Here is a 19738-nt window from a genome sequence, read left to right on the forward strand (position 1 = left end):
ACAGTCACACAGGCTTAGTCCATGATTGAAAGGTAACTCCCCCCCGAAACACTGCGTACAACAGAGAGCACTGAGGTTGGCTGAAAATTCAGTACAGCCCACAAATTTCCTTGCTAAAGGAGTTTCTCCTGGTATCCCCAAATACTCTCCCCTGTTCCGTTTAAACCACCCAAATTTTAGCCATGCTTCCATCATCTCCTCCTTTCCCGAGTATCTTGTACTTCAAACCACCATCACATTTACAAGACACTATTAGTAAAGAAAGAAAAATTGCCTTTGTCATCAAAGAAAAATTACCTTTGTCATTCCCTCCTTCACATTTTATTACACCCTTCCTGCCATCTCAAATTCGAGCGTTAGTCCCCTCTTGCTGAAGGCCAGGGCACGGCTCTGCATCCGATGATACCTCAAGCTCCTGATGCCTTCAGCTCCCACCTCCCCACCTCGCCCTCCACAATAAACTAGTTTTGGCTTCAATCTTCCTATCCTTCACCAGCAGTCATCCCGGTCCTCTGAAGCTGCCCCCTTCCTCTTCCCCTTCCTCCCTTTGTACACGAATCCACCCTTAAAATACACCTTTGCTTCTTAACTTACCACAACACATTATTCAGGACAGAGATGAGGAAAATCTAGGCGACGGCGATATGGAACAATTAAATATGTAACCATGTTCGGTACCCAACGCTAGAGTGTGCTGTGTAGGAAATAACCTCATACTGCGGACGATGGCCTTGGTAATGATGCGGGATCTCTCTCTCCAGACACTGTCAGAAACACTGAAGAACTGGATCAGTCATTTTTTTTGGCTCCTGGAAACGCATGAAGCTTCCTCAGAAATCCTTGGTGAGGGCGGAGAGCTAAGCAGCAAACACAGAGTTTTGAAGAAAGCATTGAAGAAAGGACAAGACACGTCCAGGACAAGGAAATTAAACAAAAAACAACAGCAAAAACAAACAAACAAAAAAAACCCCCACCCCACCACAAAACAAACAAACAATAAAAAAAAAAGCAGAAGAAAAGCAGCAAGGAGAGAATTATATCAGATGTTCCTCTGTGTGACTCAGTGGAGTGTCAGAAGAGACAGGATTCACAAAGGCAGGATACAAACCAAACCCACTTTATTCTCCTCCTCCTGAATTTGTTTATTTGAAGCATCGTGATAATCAGGTCGTGCATTTTGCCTGGCTGGGGGCTGGAAATACCGCAGAGAAAGGCTCAGGACAAAGCAACGACAACAAAAACCCTAGAGCCCTCAGCGACTTCCCAAGAATTGTCTCTGATTCACTCAGAGAAGGAAGCAAGGCACAGACCTTCAGGGTCTGTCCTAAACCCCAGGCAAGTCAGCACCCACGCCAGAACCACAGCTCAACGTATTTCTACCTCTTGATGCAGCGTTTCAGGGACAGGCTTAACTTAGATAAGAAAATAAAAAGCATTTTAAATAAAACCTTTGTGCTTTTTTTAAAAAAAAAAAACCAAACTTGTTTTTATTTTGACAAGAACAAAATTTAGAAACACCTCAACATACAGAACTCAAAAAAAAAAAGAAAATCATAAACTTCCTAATTAATTTACTAAATAGGAAAAATACAGTACATACAAGACTCAAACATCCTGTAAGTTTATACAAAAGCCAGACAGTAACAAATTGCATTAAAAATATATCAACCATTACCTGACTGATTCGACATCGGCATTTGCCCCATTATTAAAAGGCATAAAAGACTGAGCAATGAAAGTGTTCAGCATCACATCCATTATTGTCAGTAAATTCATCAAGATTAGCATAAAAAAGTCTATTAAACACACGTTTAATATTCACCATGTAGATCAGTAAGAAATCATTTTTGGAAAGAGTAAGAAAATAAAATCGGAAAAGACAAACATTTAAATACGACATCCCAAGGCGCAAAGGCTCTTCCTAGAAATCTACCTTTAAGTCTTCCCAGAATCATTTTGCCAGCTGCGTTATCACTCAGCAATCATTTAAAAAAAAAAAAAAAAAAGAAACAAAAAACCCCCAAGATTTAATGATCCACCAGCCCACCTTCCAGCAGCGTCATGATAGCGCAGCAGCATCGCCAGCGGCCCAGAGCCCTCCTGGCATGTCTTTGGCTGCAGACACACCGAGAGCAATGAGGCTACGGGGGTATCAGCCCGTCTCCTGGCCAATGCATTACACCCCCAGTCTGTAATAGCCAGCACAAACCGCAACAGGGAGATTTGCCTTTTTTTTTTTTTCTTTTTTTTTAACCATATCTGAGGTTTCTGAATTCACCCCGGGTAACACATGCAGCAGCCGGCTCCAGTGAACTCAGGGGCAGATCTCTGCCCCACGTCTTCAAACAGTCTTTCGCTCAGTTTGTGCTCGGTGATGATGTCTTCCACCCGAGTTATGTACAGCAAGGACAACAACACCCCCAGGAACTGTGAAAGGAAAAGGGGAATCTCTTGTCAGGGATCAAATACTGCTTAACTTGCGCTTCTCGCAGCAGTTGTTACAAATTATGTATACGTACGTCGGACATACGGGCAGGCATGCCATATATATACAGACGGAAACTCACATTGTTATTCTTCTTTGCATACAGGGGAATAAACGGACCGTTTTTGTGAAGAGCTAATACAGCAGAATTACCACCCCTGTGCCTTGGAGCATTGGAAAGTCTTTGTGGATGCAGCTCAGGGGAGGAGAGGACTCAAAAAAACCCCAAGCAAAACGAAATCAACACACTAAACCCTGTAATATATCACAGTAATGCTACTAAAATAGCAGAATGCCACCTCAGCTTATCGGTTATGTTAAATTTAAATTAAAAATTATAATTAAATATAGTCAGATGGGATTTCGCATCTCGCTGCACCTGGTCCAGTGGGAGGTGTCCCTGCCCATGGCAGGGGGGTTGGAACGAGATGATCTTCAAGGTCCCTTCCAACCTAAACCATTCTATGATTCTATATTGTAGTGACAAATCAAATCCTCCCTTTAATGGAGAATGAGCTGGCCCCTTCTTACCTGGGGTAGCAATATGCCGAGCAGCACGCCAGCCATGATGCTGTAGTTGTCCAAAAACCAAATGAGCACCGCATTCGTGCATCCACGGACATATATAATATTCTGAACACTCAAGCGCTGCAAAATAGCAAAGCAGACACTCAAACAGGCAGTCGCACTGATGTATGATACAGTTAACACGTGGTAATTTCAGGGAGGCAAATTTGGTTCTCCTTCCCATCTCTTTAAACCCACTGAATTTGACACAAACCTCATCACTAATTCTTCTGTCTGTTTTTAAGTTGTTCCCCACCCAAACAAGTTATTTCATTTTTTAAACCTTTTTTTTTTTTTTTTTTTTTTTTTTGCAACTACTTTTCTAAAAGAAATGCATCCCATTCTCATTTTAGGCCACTTGGAAAGTAGAGAAGTCTCCCCTTGGCTTCTACCTCTGCTTCCAAGTTGAAAGTACAGCAGTGGAAAAAACACAAATCAGGGACAATGCAACAGACTCTAAAAAGGGCAGGAACAAGAGGATTTCAGATTCAGTCCTGCAAGCTGCGCTGCACCGTGACCCCAACCCATAATACAGAAAGCACTTGAGGCTGCGAAGGGTCCTAAGCAGATGAATGGGGTAAAATTAAGCATATGCTTAAGTGCTTTGGGCGTTAGAGCCAGGCTGGAGAGTTGAGGTGATTAAGCCATAAATCAATGAATCTGAATGAAGGCAGGTCATATGTAAAGATAACCAGTAATCCCCAAAACCAACAACCCAAGCCGGCATTGTGCGCCAAGTGCCTCAAACGACCTGGGAGAGGGGCTTTTTTTAGACCAACTGCCCGCACCAGCACTCCAATGCCAGGAGTGGAGAACTTAGAGCGGATCCAATTACTGATTTCCCCGCTTAATCACTCTGCAATTAGTGCCTTGAGCCGTCAGTCTCTACTCTGGAGTCACTGGGCTTTTCCCAAGAGGGAAAACCAGAGGAAAAGGAGGCCCCGTCCCGCTCCCGGAGGGAGGAGAGGGCTGCCAACACAACCTGGGAAGTCCCACTCCTCTTCCAGGAATAATTAACAGGCTTAAAAATAAAACACCCACTACTGGGATATAAAATACTTAGAAACAGCTAAGTTGGCTTCAGCGAAACCAATTTTACTCAGTGAGAAATTTGGGCTTTTTGGTATTAAAAGCTTTCCCCAAGTCAAGTTGCCACTTAAAAGTATTAGAGCATCTTTCTTTTTATTAACTGTGCAATTAGCTTAAGTGGGGAGGAGCTTTGGGAAGAAACGTTTCATACACGTCGAACAAGGCATCATGGAAGATACCAGGAAGGGAAGATACCACAATCAAACATGATTAATTTTTTTAATATATGAAAGCTACTCCAGATAAAATAATTTTAATTGCTGGTTTAACTGTCTGGTAGATTTAAGTACGCAGAAGACAGTTTTATAGCTGACCAAAAAGAATGCAGAGAAGCACAACCTTTTGCCCCGACAGGATGGATGCCGGTTACTTTACCTCTTTGTCAATGGTTTTGTATCCGCACATAGTGTTGATGATGTCTGTCTGAAAGGAAAACAACAAATATAAACCATAGCAGAAAACAAAAATCACAAAAGAAATTATTTTTACTCTTCTTGTGTTCCCTTTAGTTCATCTAAAAGCAACAACCGGGGATTACTCGCCAGCCCAACACCGATTTCTTCCCAGCAGCCCCAGGGTCAGACGTAGACACAGCTCGACGTGATTTTAGAGAAATCAGTCCTGCCAGTGTGTCACAACACAAGACTGTATTTGAACTATATCTATCCAGCGAGACCAACGCGGCACCAGAAACCAATGCCAGCTGCAACAGAGCTCTACGCCACAGCTGTTTCCACGGAACAAACAGCTGAGTTCAATTTTACGGCCTTAGTAACTTAACACATTAAGAAAACCAGGGATGAACGCAGCCATCATACCATCACGATGACAAATTTAAGCTCAGAAGTATCTGAAACCCAAATAACAGCCAACACTACAAATGCTTACAGGAAAATTTTACAAGACTAAATTTATTATGATATATTTTTATATGCCATAATATATATGAATATAAAATTCTTATATTTAAAAAAAAAGCCACTGAGCGCTTGCATTTATCACAGATTAATAATGCTTTTTCGGTGGCCATTTTAATATTTTGCTTGCATCCCGAAGCTCTACCTGGCCTGGCAAAGCTAACGTGGAAATACCGTCCTCCACTTGCAAGTCGACCAACGTAAAGCCCAGCAGCATCAAAGGAAGCCAAAGACACGGAGGAAAACGAGAATACGCACATGAGGAAAACAAGGCAGAGGAAACTCCTGTTTATTGATATACCCTCCTACTAAATTAAGACAAGATGTAGAGACGTTTCATTTACATTTTTATTTTTTTTTTTGCTAAGGGGACATTGTGGCACAAGAAAACATACACAACAGAGAGAAATGCACTAGAAACAGAGGTTTATAAGCATTTGGAGATGGATTTTTATCTGCTACGCTAGAGTAAGTGTTGGATGAATACTTGGACTTGAAAATAGTCCCTTCAGAGCCTCCCTCAGAATGAGCCTGGCTCGTCTTAGCACAGGGCTTTTTAAGAGGATCAAGATCCAACCTCCAACATTAGCGGGAGTTTTCCATGACTACAAAGCGAATGAGTAATCACAAACCATATCTGTAGTTTTCCAGGACAGAAACCAGCCTGTATTTGGAAGCATTTGTCAAACATAGAAGATTTATGCGTCTTCTGGTTGGGTTTTTTTTTCCATACAGCCAGGGTGTTAGTGCCATCCTGCCAAGTACGCATCCATGCCGCTTGGATGTCACAGGGCACACCGATGGCATCCCGGTGTGGCAAAGCCACAAGCCCTAATGTACTGCAGCTTCTCGCCAAACAGCCCACCCTTAAATCAGAAGTTTGCTTGTTATTTGCTGATAGGATGAGGGGTAACGGTTTTAAACTGAAAGAGGGGAGATTTAGATTAGGTAACAGGAAAAAATTCTTTACTGTGAGGGTGGTGAGCCCCTGGCCCAGGTTTCCCAGAGAAGCTGTGGCTGCCCCATCCCTGGAGGGGTTCAAGGCCAGGTTGGACGGGGCTTGGAGCAGCCTGGTCTGGTGGGAGGTGTCCCTGCCCAGGGCAGGGGGTGGCACTGGGTGGGCTTTAAGGTCCCTTCCAACCCAAACCATTCTACAATTCTATGACTTTAGGGCTTCTCCCCGCCTTTTGATTAACTTCCCTGAGCTCAACACTTTGCCAAGCTACCTTTAGGCTGCAAGTATTCTCATCTCCCCCTCCCCAGTTCCCAGTGCAGCATACGGAGAATATACTCCCCGTTTTCCTCAGAGTAGTTTTTATTTTAGCACTTTCCCGCCTGACAGGTTGCACTTGAAACCCACAATGTGTTTGATTATTTGTGCCACCGCTGCACAGGCACCTGGCATTAGTCGTCACTGGTTATTGCAGCGCTTCGCCTTCACAGTACCGCTGTATTTCCACACACATCAACTAACCTTTTTAAAACAAGACTTCAGCAGAGAAACCAGGGCTACAGAAAAACAAGCAGTACTTTGAATGACAACTAAAAAGCCAGATTGCTCTATCTTCCTTTACCATCAAAAGAGCGCAAAATCCTGAGCTCTTCTGCTCAGTGCAGCTGTGGATCAGCAGACACTATTTTCATATCCACGGTTTTCTTATTCTCAAACACCTAAGGCTTAAAGAATAACTGTTTAACTTTGGTTTCTGAGAATAAATCAAAGCTCAGCGTAGATTTAAACAGTCTTTCTCAAACACAAAAAATGTGTAAGCATACGTAATAAACACCTTCCTATTATACACATTTCTCAGCAGGATTACCGACACAACTATTGCATTTATTTTTTTTAATTAAACAGCCTTTTTTTTAACTAAACAGCCATGCTCCAGGTAGAGCAGCACATAACAGGCACCAGTTGGCTATCCGCCACAATTTCTACTGTGTCTGCTTTTACACATACTCAATTTCTCTGTCTCATGTTCAAGACCAAAGACCAAAACCCAGTGAGGTGGGGACTGCCAATACTGGTTTTAAGGTGAAGGAATAGTTCTTTATCAAAATCAGCATTACGCCCATCCCTCAAGTGAAGAGCCACGACTTAAAACTGCTAAAATTTATATAAAGCACGTTTACATGGAACTTAATGCCTGCTCCTAGTGCTGCCAGCACCAGTTAATACCAGTTCATTGTAGGCTGAGAAACTGGTCCAGACTCCAGCTGACAGGTTGTCCCTTCCAGGGAGGATTTTAGCGGGTGGCAAGGCAGGCAATTTTCAGGGATGGGTTAAGGGCAGAGCAGCAGCTCCGGTCTAGACCTGCACCCACAAAGATGCACCAAGCCTGAGGTCACTTGCCGACATTTCTGGATTTCTCTGGGTGACAAGGTTGTTCTGTTCAGTTTTTAATTTCCTTTTCAGTACGTCCAGGCTTCCTGGCAAAGCAGGAGCAGCAAACCCTGGGGGAAACACCAGCAAGACTTAACTTTCAGCAGCCCTGGTCCAGGTAAGCCAAGAGGTTAGAGGAGCTCCCAGAACCCTTCTGCATAGCGGGACAGTAACATGGACCAAAACCAATTCATTATTTTCTCCTTTTCAAGCTGTCAAGACCCCACGGATCCATAGCTCCTGTTATCAGGAGGGACCCATTTTCCTTCGCTTCTTCCCCCAGAATTTTCTAAAGTAAGGTACCTTTATAAGTGAAAGCTGGTGACCCAGCAGAGAGCAGCGATGCCGAGATGCTGGGACTTACCTTATTTGTGACACAGCAAGAGTAGGGCACCCCACAGGCCAGCGGTCCCGGCGCCGCACAGTTGTGGTATACGTTTTGTGACCAATCTCTGTAATCTTCCCCACCGCAGCACTTAAACTGGAAAAAAAGGACACAAAAGGCAAAGGAAAAAAAAAAAATTAGTATCTTAACAGAAATTCTTCTAAGAAGTAGAAAACAAAGTAAGAATAAAATAAAACAAAGTTAGACTGATGGTTGGACTAGATGATCTGAAAGGTCCCTTTTCCGAGTTGAAAAATTATCTTTTCAGGTCTGGACATCATTAAGTAATGTTTTTACATCCACTTCATCTCCAGATGTAATATACTACTTCAATTTTTTTTTTTTTTAAGGATTGTGACTGCACTTCTAAATGTAGTCTAAAAACCAAAAGTGTTGCTTTAAGGGACAAAAAAAAAATCTCACCAAAACATTTTGTGTGTAATTTAGTAGAACTGAGATCTGGCAAACAAATACCGTAAGTTTACACTGACTTAATACAAATATTCACTTTATATATTAATGAAGGGAAAAGAAGCAGCTTATTTAATCATTAAAATGTATATTCGCTGTAGGTATACATAATTTTGGGCAGTGCATGGAAACTTTAAAGCATTATGAGGTCTAATGACAGAATTTCCTCAGGATGGTTTGCTTTTGACAGACTTTCCATGCTAACTTTGTTTTTCAAAGCAGGCTGCCATCTCCATAACGATGTCATAAAATATACATGACACTTCCTCAGTTAAATTATTTTTTTTGAATCATTATTTGTCATGGTCACTGACATCACACGGGCCCTCACATCACATTTCTGAACGTTTTTTGCTTCTTCTTTCGTCTCTAAACTGCACAGCAGAACTCTTCAACAATCCAATAAACTTTTCAACACACCAGCCTTAAAAAAAAAATAAGGCTGTGAGTCAACTACACGTGCCATTAAGTAATGCTCAGCTGGGCTCAACACAGTTTCTGAATTTTAATTACAGGTATATACACTTCCACAGGCGTTTTCTTTGAATAACCACCTTGTTAAAAGAGCTCGCTAGGTGCCCTCAAGTGAAAATACAACAGCCCAGGTTCAAACAGCCTAATCACCGCCTAATTTCTCTTTATCCCATGCCTCCCGTTAATGAGACACTTTTGAATGTCTTGGACTAGCCAGCAGAAATGCTGAGCACAAGAACTTGGGTGGCATTTAGGCTGAATTTGTCTGTGTGCAGCTGTGGGGCCCCTATAAGCCTACATGTTCGCAGGATCTGGCCCTGAGCATTCGAATCACACCCGCCAAGGCAAAAAGCTGCATTTTGCACCCCCACTTCTTGCAATGATTTAGAGGGCTTCAAATGCCAGCTGGGATGCTGGAGGAGCCCTGCCCACAGTATGACGCATGATATCTCATCCTCCTCATCAATAAGAATTTGATTATCACATCACTGAATAAATAAATAAATAAATAAATAAATAAATAAAAATCAAAGGTGTCGCCCAGGACCTACCACACCTCAGCACTGAATTAGTCCCAGGAAAAAAAAACAAAAACAAACCCGCTTTTGAACAGAATCCATGATGTTCTTGAAGTCTAAATCATCGTAGTAATTCGCAATTCCTCTTCTTATATTGTCGTTCAAAAATTTGATTGTCTAGAAGGCGGCAGTAAAACAAGATGCATGGGTTACACACTCCCAAACAGAATTAAAAGAACAGGTTCAAGTGACAAGTTTAATTGATAAGCACAAGGAGAAAGGTTTTCTTTTGTTTTAAAGAAAAAAACCACCCAGTTAAAAATCAATCATAGCACAATCCTGCAGGGACTGACCCTCCATTCTCTTTTTAGGAAGCAGCCTCACTGCTGGCTTTGTGCTGAGAAGTGCTAACAGCGTGACATCTCTCCAGCGAGCTCCTACTTCTCTCGGACCCTCCAAGCTTCTCCCAGAGAGAGTCCTGTTGTCTCCCAGGCTGAGAACTGGAAGGCAGGATCCCTCCCACTGGGCACTGGGGATCCCCATCGTTTTTTGGGTGACAGAATGGTAGGTTTGGGTGGTGGGTCTTGGCACGGTGGTCTGCACCATGCCCCGGGCGACGAGAGCTGACTGTCTCCCTGCTCACCATCTTCCATGAATTTCATTTTCCTTGAATTTCATTTTTCGAGGAATCCATAATTGCCAGATAATGAGATTTATTCCACCTTAAGCAGAAAAAAAGTGGAAAAGATCTCATATCTGTATGTTTTACAGTCATGGTTTTGAGAAATATGGCAGTGGAGTGGTGGCGGATATAAAACGGTACCTCCTCAGCTTGGCATATTAGAAATTAAATCAACAAAACCCTTTTAAAGCTTAGAAGATGAGGCAAAAAAAAAAAAAGTATTTAGTTTTCAACATCCAGCACCATCATAGCATAGCAAAAAATTGAGACTGAACATAACCAGACTGTAACAATTTCCCTTTCAACCCAGCTGCTAAAATGATCAAAGCTAAATCCTTGCCAGGTCAGAAAGAAACCTGAAATACGCCTACTCATTTTCTCAGTATTAGAAACCGGAACACTTAAAAACAAAGCAGAATAAAAACCATTATCAAATTCAGCAATTAAAAATTACAAAGGATTTTGCAGGACTATCCTAATTCCAAGAAGGAACAGCAGCACATGCCAACTACTCTCGCGCTGCCTGTATCACACCTCGGACTCGACAGATTTGAGACGGAAATAGAGAAAGAAATGGGAAAAACCAGTGAGACGTGCAAAACGATCAGCATTTAAATGGAGGCTATTACCCTAAGCTTTTATTTAATACTTCCTTCTCCTCCCCATACTAACCCCAACTTCTCCATTAACCTCATAAAACAACCAACCAAACCTGTCCCTGTGCGTAGCTGCCCTGCTCAGACAGCCAATACACGTGTCAGCAAAACACTTACTGCCCCAAAACCACAACAATACATTTTCTTTGTCCAAAAGTCAACAGCAATTCTTCCTCGCCCTCTCAGCAAATACCATCTTTGGCATCTACTTAATTTTCGGTCAACCACATTCTTTGCATCCCATAATGCCCACACTCCAATGCCAGGCAGGCTGATCTGCTTCCTTCAGATGAGCCTGGCGCTCACACCACAATTCGGAATAAATCCTTGTGTGGGGCCAAGGCGAGACCTACGGCAACGGCTGACGACAGCTTATAGAAATGAAGATACCTCATCCCCTGCTCCTACAAGTCAAGTTCATGACTCTGGTCCAGCACGGAGTAAGAAGAAAATACTAGTGAGAGAGAACAATCAGTTGCTTTTTTTTTTAAAAAAATCTTTTTTAAGAGTTTGTTGTCTTTTTTAATAATGTATGTAACATATTAGGTATGACTTCTTTTTGTGGAAACGAGATGGATAGGATTGGGGTGGGGAAAGAAGAGGTCTTATTATTTAGCATCTCTTTTTACTGTTTTGCCAGATTAGGAAAAAAGAAAATATCAAAGCATAGAAATCTAGTACTTGCCATAGTAAACACATGTATGTTTTAAAACTTTTCTAGCAGAAAAAAAACAGTCTGCTGCTTTCTGTTTAGAAAAAATAATGTTTTTATATAGTTATAGCACTCTTGTAAATGATGAGGTCTCCTACCGAAATTACTTCTGTTCCTTATGGGTGTGGGCATGGAAGCGCTGTCCTTTAGGTAAGGTAAAACATTTTAGCCACTAAAAAAAAAACAGAGTCTCCGAATCCATCTGGAAAATTCCCAATTTGGCAGTCAGAGTCCCAGAAGGCAAACGAGAAGAAAGCACTTTTTAATACACGAAGAGCTGGAAACTTGTTTTACCTGTATTACACATTCTTAGTTACCACATTTTCTCCCAATTCTTTAGTCTGGAATTCATCTCCGGAACAGGTGGCCAATCCCACACATGCCTGAACCTGAAACGTCCTGAAAAGCCTGGACTTGCCTTCAGACCTCCATCAATTAGCGTTCAGGTGACAATTTTAACACCTTTTACTTGGTCAGTAGCGTAACCATAACTGCAAGGATTGTAAGTCACGTTCTTAGTGAGCAAAACCTAAACGCAAGCAGCTCACCTGGTTTCTGAAGATCAGGGCCACCACTCCACCAGTCAGCTCAATCAGCAAGCAGATACCAAGAATGTACATGAACTGCACAAAAACAATTGCAAGTGAGACATTAAACAGAACAAATCCCAATTACTCTTTCAATTAAAGGCCTTAAGTCTGTAACATCCAATTGCCAGCATACTTGGCTTTCTGCACGTGAGACGTCATTCTAAAGAAAGACAGAAAATTATGGCTTTGTTCTGATAAAACCGTTCATGTCACGAGAAAGCCTGTTCTCCTCACTTGAGTCATTCTGGGTTTTGCCCAATTGGCAAACGCGGTTTTTTTCTGCTTTGAACGGACCCAAAACCGATAAATGCATCTATCGTGCCAAGATCCTTCTCTCCATAACAGCATCCCAGAAAAGCACATTAATGGACTGCTACTGGACAGTGTGGACAAACCACACTGAACATTGTGTTTTAATGCTTCCTACAAAGACAGTACTTACCTGCTGGGTTTCATTTCTTGGGTAAAGCACTGCTTTAACACAATCCAAACCACCTCCTACTAAATTGCCAGTGTTAAATCAAAGCAAAAATCTGGGCTGGGTACCTTTTAGTGTGTTGCTTTGGAAGAGGGAACCGAGCCGTCCTGCATTACCGAGGCTGCACTACGGGCGCTAACGGGACTCACTATGCTCAACGCTAAGAAAAATTATACCTCTTAGCTCTCTATTTATTTATGTATTCATCTCTGTATGTATATACATGCACTCACACACAACCACAGCGGATGCATCTGTGACCACTTACCAAAGCACACACAAAATACAAATAAGGTGAAGAAATCCAGAGCAACACCATGAGATAATTGCAATGTGCCGGTACTTGAAATGTTCTTCCAACCCAAATAATTCTTTAAGTATAAAAGATGGCTGTTATGGGAATTTAGGTCTGGTTCTTAACAGCAAAATTCAACAGGAAAGAAGTTTTAGGATCTCTCATCTGAAAATAATCTCTAATGCTCTGCCCTGAATGCTGGTTTAATTTCTGTTCTGGTATCAGTGTCACAAATTCACTGGGCAGGTATCTTTTCTCCTGCTAAATCGGGAAACAGCCTGAGAAGCAGACATCAGGGGCTTTCTTCGTTTAGATACCCTACTGGGTTTGCTACTGCAAAGGGAACCGAAAACATCCTCGGCATCAGGCGAGGACACACCACCACGCTCAGAGTGAAAGAAGCCACCACTGCCCAAGGACAGGCTCTCAGTAAAATTCCAACCTAATTCCAAAATCCACAGTTACCTCTTGCTTTGTCCTATGTAATATACCACATATTTAGCATTTCTTTACATTGAACTGACATGAAAGTCAAAATTATGTTTTCGTGCTCTATTTTTAATTAGTCGTATGTGTAACTTCCATCTGCAACCACAGCGTTCTATAGGAATCCCCCTAAAATTTGCCCTTTCATGGGCACTGCAGAGAAAAACTGCGTCCCTGTCACTTCCTCCTTATGGCCCACCTTTCAAAGCCCTCTGGTGCTACACAGCTAACGTCGTAACACGCGTTTCTCCCCTCTATATTCCACTTCTCAGCTGAAGGCAGGCAGACAGACAGACTCCAGCCACCACCAGCCTGATGGACATCAGCCTGACCTGGGCTTTCTTTCTCCAGCAGTTTCCTCCGAGAAGCGTCTGAAGAGCCATCAGAGACCGCAACTCATCTCTGCGTGTAACGTAAGCTTTAGGAAATCCCCTCGAACTGATGGGGAAAAGCTGCAGCCGAGACTTCGCCTTTTCCATCGGCCAAGGGGCAGCACTGGTTCCTCCTCTCCGTCCCAGCAGGGCACAGCCAGGCCAGAGAAGGAGCAGGCACCGTGGTGCCAGGCTAGCGTCAAACGGTATGTCAACAGCTGAGTTTGCACAAGATCCACGCTGGCTGATAATAATTCACATTCCTGGTTATTTTCCATAAAGCCCTTAACTACTGGAAAGCTGGATTTCTCAGCGCTGGGTTCTCGCCTGTCCTGTCGCTGGCAAGGTGAAACACTGCTGCTCCCTGAAGGAGGGACGTCCACAGACCACATTTAGGGGATTAGAGCCATAAAGCAGTTTCAGATATAATTAAAATTAAAAGAAAAAAAAAAAGCAGCTTTATTAAAGTATTTTTCAGTGCAGACAATTATGGGTTTGAATTCGGGTGACACTGGAAAGTAAAAGCAATAAGCCTTAAAAATTAAGAACCAAAAAACCCCAACACTTACTGCTTGAAGAAGGCATAAATTGTCTCTTAAAGAAGCCAGTACACCCACAAAAGATACCAGGAACATTATAATGCCCAAAAGTATTAAAATAATTGCTGGGGCTAGAAAGGCACTTTCTAGAGTTTTGTACTTCTGTCTTTCAACTTCAGCATAAATCCCGACCGCAAGGACAAGGGCTCCGATCACCTGAAAAAGAAAGAGAGAATCATAGAATCATCTTCATGGTTGGAAAGGACCTTTGAGATCATCGAGTCCAACCATACGCACACCAAAAGAAAACCCCAGAAGAGCACAGATGTTACCCTTTCTCCCAGTAAACACAGAGGTGACGTTTTGTGAGTACGTGTGAACCTGTGACTACTCACTTTAGAATTAATTATAAACAACGAAAAACTCAAATCAGAAGTTTTGATTAAAACAAACAAACAAACAAACAAACAAACTCAAAGAGTGAAGCAGAAAAACGCTGAGTTGTTAGGAAAAAAACTGAGTTTTGTTCATTTCAAAGATATATTTAATAATGTTTTAACATTCTGGAAGTTAAACAAATTGAAACACACGTCACTGGTTGAAATGTAATTTATTACTCATCTGAGATCACATATATTACACACACTAGCAAATACCATGGCATTAATATTCCTCCTTTGCGTGTCTGTCGGTCCTTCCCTTTCTGTGTGTGCATGTGTGTATGTGTGTGTGTGTGTATATATATATGCCCCTAACACAACACCGTTTCTAAACCTGCCTGCAATCAACAGCTTATATGTCCCTTTCTATCGGCTCCTATTGTATTTAGGCTCAGTAAATCTGGCCATCCTATACCTCCAGACCTCCTGCCATCAGAGGAAACGCACCACGTTAAAAAGAAAAAAATAAAAAAGCCAAACCAGCAAGTTTGAAATTACGCCACTTTCTTGAGCAACTACCTGATAAAGGTGACAAATGAAGCAAGACGCGATGCATTTCATTTAACAAAGTAAAGATATTTCAATCAAAATAATCACGGTTAAGTCAAAACCATTTCAGTTTGGTATTAAGCCTACGGCATGCTGCAAGTTGCTTTGAATTACGCTGAATTTGAAAAAAGAACAATAGCCCACAACACTCAGTCATGAAAACTGCAGTGGAAAAACTTTCTGCCGACTCCCAGCAGCCAGGCACATCCTCAGGGAAGAGCCCAGATTTGAACCAATCATTTTGGCAATCTGATAAACAGCATTCCCCTCTTCTGACCCCACATTTCTGCAGTAACCCCAAGTCTGCTCCCCACACACCAATGGCAAGGAGAGCGCATTTCTTAAATATACGAAGCTTTCTGGTCTCACGCGGTATATCCCACGCAAAGGTCCAGACGGACATGACATACTTAGTTGCAAGATCGTGAGTCCAACAGTTGAAATATTCTTTAGTTACGGGATATCTTAAAACAAGTAACAATGTGCTGGGAACTCTTGATTTTTATATAGGGAAGAATAAAAGACCCGAAGGACATTATGTGAGGAATGCCACCAAGTTGTCGCTTAAAAAAGAGAAATCTCAGAAGGGTTTACCCATAAAAATAAATATACCAAAGCTATTTAAAAAGCAACTTAAAACTTCACATGGCCAAATTCAAAGTAACTCCCCCTCCGACAAATTCAGAAATCGTACTGATTATAGCAGGCAAAAAAAAAAAAACCAACCAAAAACACAGAAACAAAAAATACCCACACGCTGGACAAATAACAGGTACCTAAATTTACCATTTATATGCTTTTACTGCAAAACTGTAGTTAGGTTTTTTATTACTAAATGGTCAATTTGCAGTGTTAGCTTTATTCTTTAAAAAAACTCAACGCTTTGGGTAATAAATTATAAATTTATTTTCCAGCAGAAAGTAATATAAACAAATCAGGTTGACATTTTTAAATACGTCCATAACAATTGAGGAAAGAGACTTAAACCAATTACAGAATATAAAATTAGTGACTGTATGTGTATGTGTGATTCAGGAGTTCTAGTACTGCTATTATTAAAAATAAAAAAAAGAAAACAAAAAAAAACACAAAATGAAGCAACAAACTAAAAACCTGATACGTTTGTGTCCAGGCCACATTTACCCTGGCAGTAAAATTACGTCACTCCTCAGGAAGAGGACTACAAAACACCCCTCTAATGGAACTCCCTCGAGCAATCCTAAATTAACAGTTCGGCAAACCGTGCCATACAGAGGGCACCTGTCGTGGGGACGCTGCCTTCAGCAGCACCGCTGCTATGCCAGGGGAAAAGCACTAAAAAAAAATAAAAACCTCAGGCTGAGCTATCGTATAATAGACATACACACACATTTTATACAGATTTTGAAGCATAAAAACTATTGAGGGGGGGCAGGGGGAGAAGCTCACCTAAGCACGGCAATTAAAATCCTCACTCCTTACGAGCAGGATTTATGCTTTTAACATCTTCCTTTTTTTTTTTTTTTTAAGCATTTAATAAAAATCTTTTAAACCTTTAACATGGTCAAACCAGCAGCAGCAATTATTTACGCCAAGCAGATCGTAGCAATCATCCCACCCGTGTCTCTTCTCCGGGGCTGCGCTCTCCTTTCCTGTGACCAGGGGTGGAAACGCCACTTTTCCGTAGGTAGCCCACCAATACACAGACTGTTTACATCCTGCATCCTCCACAACAGCTCCCGATCTGGCAATTCACTCCACGTCCGCAGGAAAAATTAGCTGGCCTTGACTCAAGTTAAAGGAGTCCCGCAAATATCAGGGGCTTTCTCTGGGTCTTGTGCATGCACTGAAGTTGCTTTCCCCCGAGAAAGAGAAAGGAAAAGCACTTATTTCTAAGTAGCGGTTTTAATCCTGTATTTTCAAAACATTCTTAAATAAAGAGCCCACCCAAACAGCGCCTTCCCTTTAAAATGCTGGATGTTGTTTCAGCCAGGTGACAAAAACGACCTTACAGCCTCACTCACCAGCAAAACAGTTGCCTGGAAAAGTTACAGTGCCGACTACTTTTTAAAAAAGCCCCGGGTGACGTGGGAAGGAAGACACAGCAGGGACAGGGCCTGAAGCAAACGTCCCCTCTGACATTCCCACGATGCTTCCATTTCCTTTCTGCTTTTGGATAAGGCTGATGTTTAGTTCCTGGTGTTTTTAAGCAATCCTGGGGCGTTCATCGCTCGCAAACGTACCGGAGGAACAGCAACAGCAGGGAGGAAATCGAATGGCCTCAGCATCCCATACCTCAAAGTCCCAAAAAGCAGCAAAAGAACACATATACCCCAAAATTTAAGCAAACCAGTACTCCGCAGCCAATCTTTACTCCCATTTACACCACTTTAAGAAAAAAAAGGAAAAAAAAAAGTCAGGAGGACTAACACGCCTGAAAAAAGAATCAGATCGCTGATATTTACGGCTAATGAGATCTGCTTCACTAAACTAGAATAAAAGACAATTTCGAGGGAAGCCCACGTGCCGTGCCTCACGGAATCTGGCGTGTGCTCAGCCCAAACCAGCCTTCCCAAGAGCAAACGTCAGCAGCCCCCATCCTTCCCCCTTCCTTTTCCTCTTCCCCTCTCCCTCCTCGCAGCCCCCACCACCCTCCCTCCTGGAGCAAACCATCACCCCGGCAGAGGACTGAAGCGCTTGGTCATAAACAAGGGCAGAGTGTTGAAAATCCAGAGCGAGCAACTGCAGAGAGTAAATAAAATCCTCAGGCTGCCTGAAAGAGACTTTGTCCTTCTGGGGGACACTCAGAGAAACATTTCAGAAGGGCCCTTTTTCTGCTACCAGATTAATTTTTACACCCCACCAGCCAGGGCCCTGTCTGCCAATGGAAAATGTGGAGTTGACAACACGCATGATCCTTCCTGAAGGGCATGCTACAAAAAAAAAAAAGGGGGGGGGGGGGGTGCGTTGTTGAAGAATAAACACAATGAACTTCCCTCTTCTGAAAATGGCACCTGCGGAATAGCTGCTGTGGAGTAACGCAGGGAACGTCAGGGGTCAAAACCCAAGGGTTTTCCTTGGTAGGTTTGTTTGCTAAGAAAGCCAAAAGACATCCAGGATCCCAAAGAGTCCGAATTACACCCAAACGCTTTGCATTTCAATTTTTTTGTTCATCCTTAAATCGCAGCTTTAATCAGATGCTTGTTATCAAACTTGGCGGATCTAAACCTCTCCTCCCAGGCAACACGCCAAAAGCGTTAGGCTCCCCCCTTGTAAATACCACATCTACTGCGGCAGAAACACAGGCCGGCAAAACAAGAGCTTAAGCAGCTTTTGAACTGAAAGAGCCAGAAAGAAACCCTGCCTCAGCATCTCCTACATCAGTACAGCCCGGAGCCAGCACCGCATCACCCCAGCGTTCCCAGAGCCTGGAAAAGCACCTTTAAAAATCACAATGGTCTGGGCGAATTTGCCACACTTGAGAAGTCGGTGGGAATTATCTGGAACCCAAAGGCTGGGGACTTTCACCACTTTCAGGAGCCAGCACGTGGGTTCTACCTGACACATGGCCGAGGTGTTACCCCTTTAAGTTCTACAGCTTCACAGTATCAGCTAGCCAAGGCGCATAATTTTCCTACATACCGACTGCGTAGGGCAAAGGCTTCATCTGCCCAGCTCCCCTCGGGGAAAGAGCAGTATTTTAACAGATGCGTACGCGATTTTTATCCGCCGAAACCAGTCTGTCCGTCCCTGGGGAACTACACCCACAGGTGTGCCGGCGGAAGCACGAAATTATTGCCAAACCCCGCTGTCTTGCCCGGGAGGGACCCCCGCTTCCCGGGAAAACAAGGGAATACGGGACCCCGACGACATGTCCCCGGGGACGGCTGATGCGCGATGCGTTGCCGCTGCCCGCCCGCCCACCCACCCACCCAGGCGTGGGCTCACCCAGAAGGTGGTGGAGTAGGTGATGAGGGTGAGCTTGAGGCAGAGGTAGGAGAACCTCCCGCAGTACCGCACTTGCTCCGCGTCCCCGGCCGCCATCCTCGCACCTGCCGCCGCCCCCGCCGCTCCCGGCCCCGGCCCTCCCCTTCCCGGCGGCCCGCGGAGGGAGCGGCCGGCTCCGGCTCCGGCTCCGGGGGCGCCGCTGCTGCTGCTGCTGCTTCCGCTCCGGCAGCAGGAGCGGGACCGGCCCCGGGGAGGAGGGGGGTTGGAGCGGGGAGGGTCACCCGAAGGGGTGCCCTGGGGGGGGGGAGAGGAGACACGAGCGTGGGAGAGTCATCCGAGTGGGTCCCCGGGGGGGAGGAGAGGGGAGGGTCACCCGAGTGGGTGCCCTGGGGGGGGGGGGTGTGTGGGTGGGTGGGTGTCACCCGAGTGGGTGCCCGAGTAGGGGAGGGGGGGGTGGAGCGGGGAGGGTCACCCGAGTGGGTGCCCTAGGGGAGGGGGATGGGGTGGGTGGGTGTCACCCGAGTGGGTGCCCGAGTCGGCGGGGGGGGGGGGGCGGGTAATGGAGCGAGGGTCACTCGAGTGGGTTTCGCACGGCGGCGAAACACGAATAGCACGGGAGGGTTAAAAAATACCAGAATCGAAATGGTAAGCTCCGAAACGCTCCCAGCTGCATCTCATCTTTTTTTTTTTTTTTTTGTGCAGTTCCCTTTGCAAATGCATGCCT

General features: G+C 43.8%; 1 protein-coding gene across 1 annotated transcript; it reads right to left on the minus strand.

Annotated features, from left to right (window-relative positions):
* Positions 1-1102: 1102 nt before the first annotated feature.
* TSPAN15 (tetraspanin 15) lies at positions 1103-19218 on the minus strand. Its single transcript, XM_074591778.1, has 8 exons — positions 19015-19218; positions 14129-14314; positions 11888-11962; positions 9371-9466; positions 7806-7922; positions 4517-4564; positions 3017-3133; positions 1103-2427 (listed from the first exon to the last, which is right to left on the minus strand). Exons 1-8 carry the CDS (start codon positions 19108-19110, stop codon positions 2275-2277), a joined length of 888 nt encoding a protein of 295 aa, XP_074447879.1. The 5' UTR covers positions 19111-19218; the 3' UTR covers positions 1103-2274.
* Between the last annotated feature and the right edge of the window lie 520 nt (positions 19219-19738).

Source organism: Larus michahellis, chromosome 6 (genome assembly GCF_964199755.1).
Source record: "Larus michahellis chromosome 6, bLarMic1.1, whole genome shotgun sequence".
Lineage (NCBI taxonomy): Eukaryota > Metazoa > Chordata > Aves > Charadriiformes > Laridae > Larus > Larus michahellis.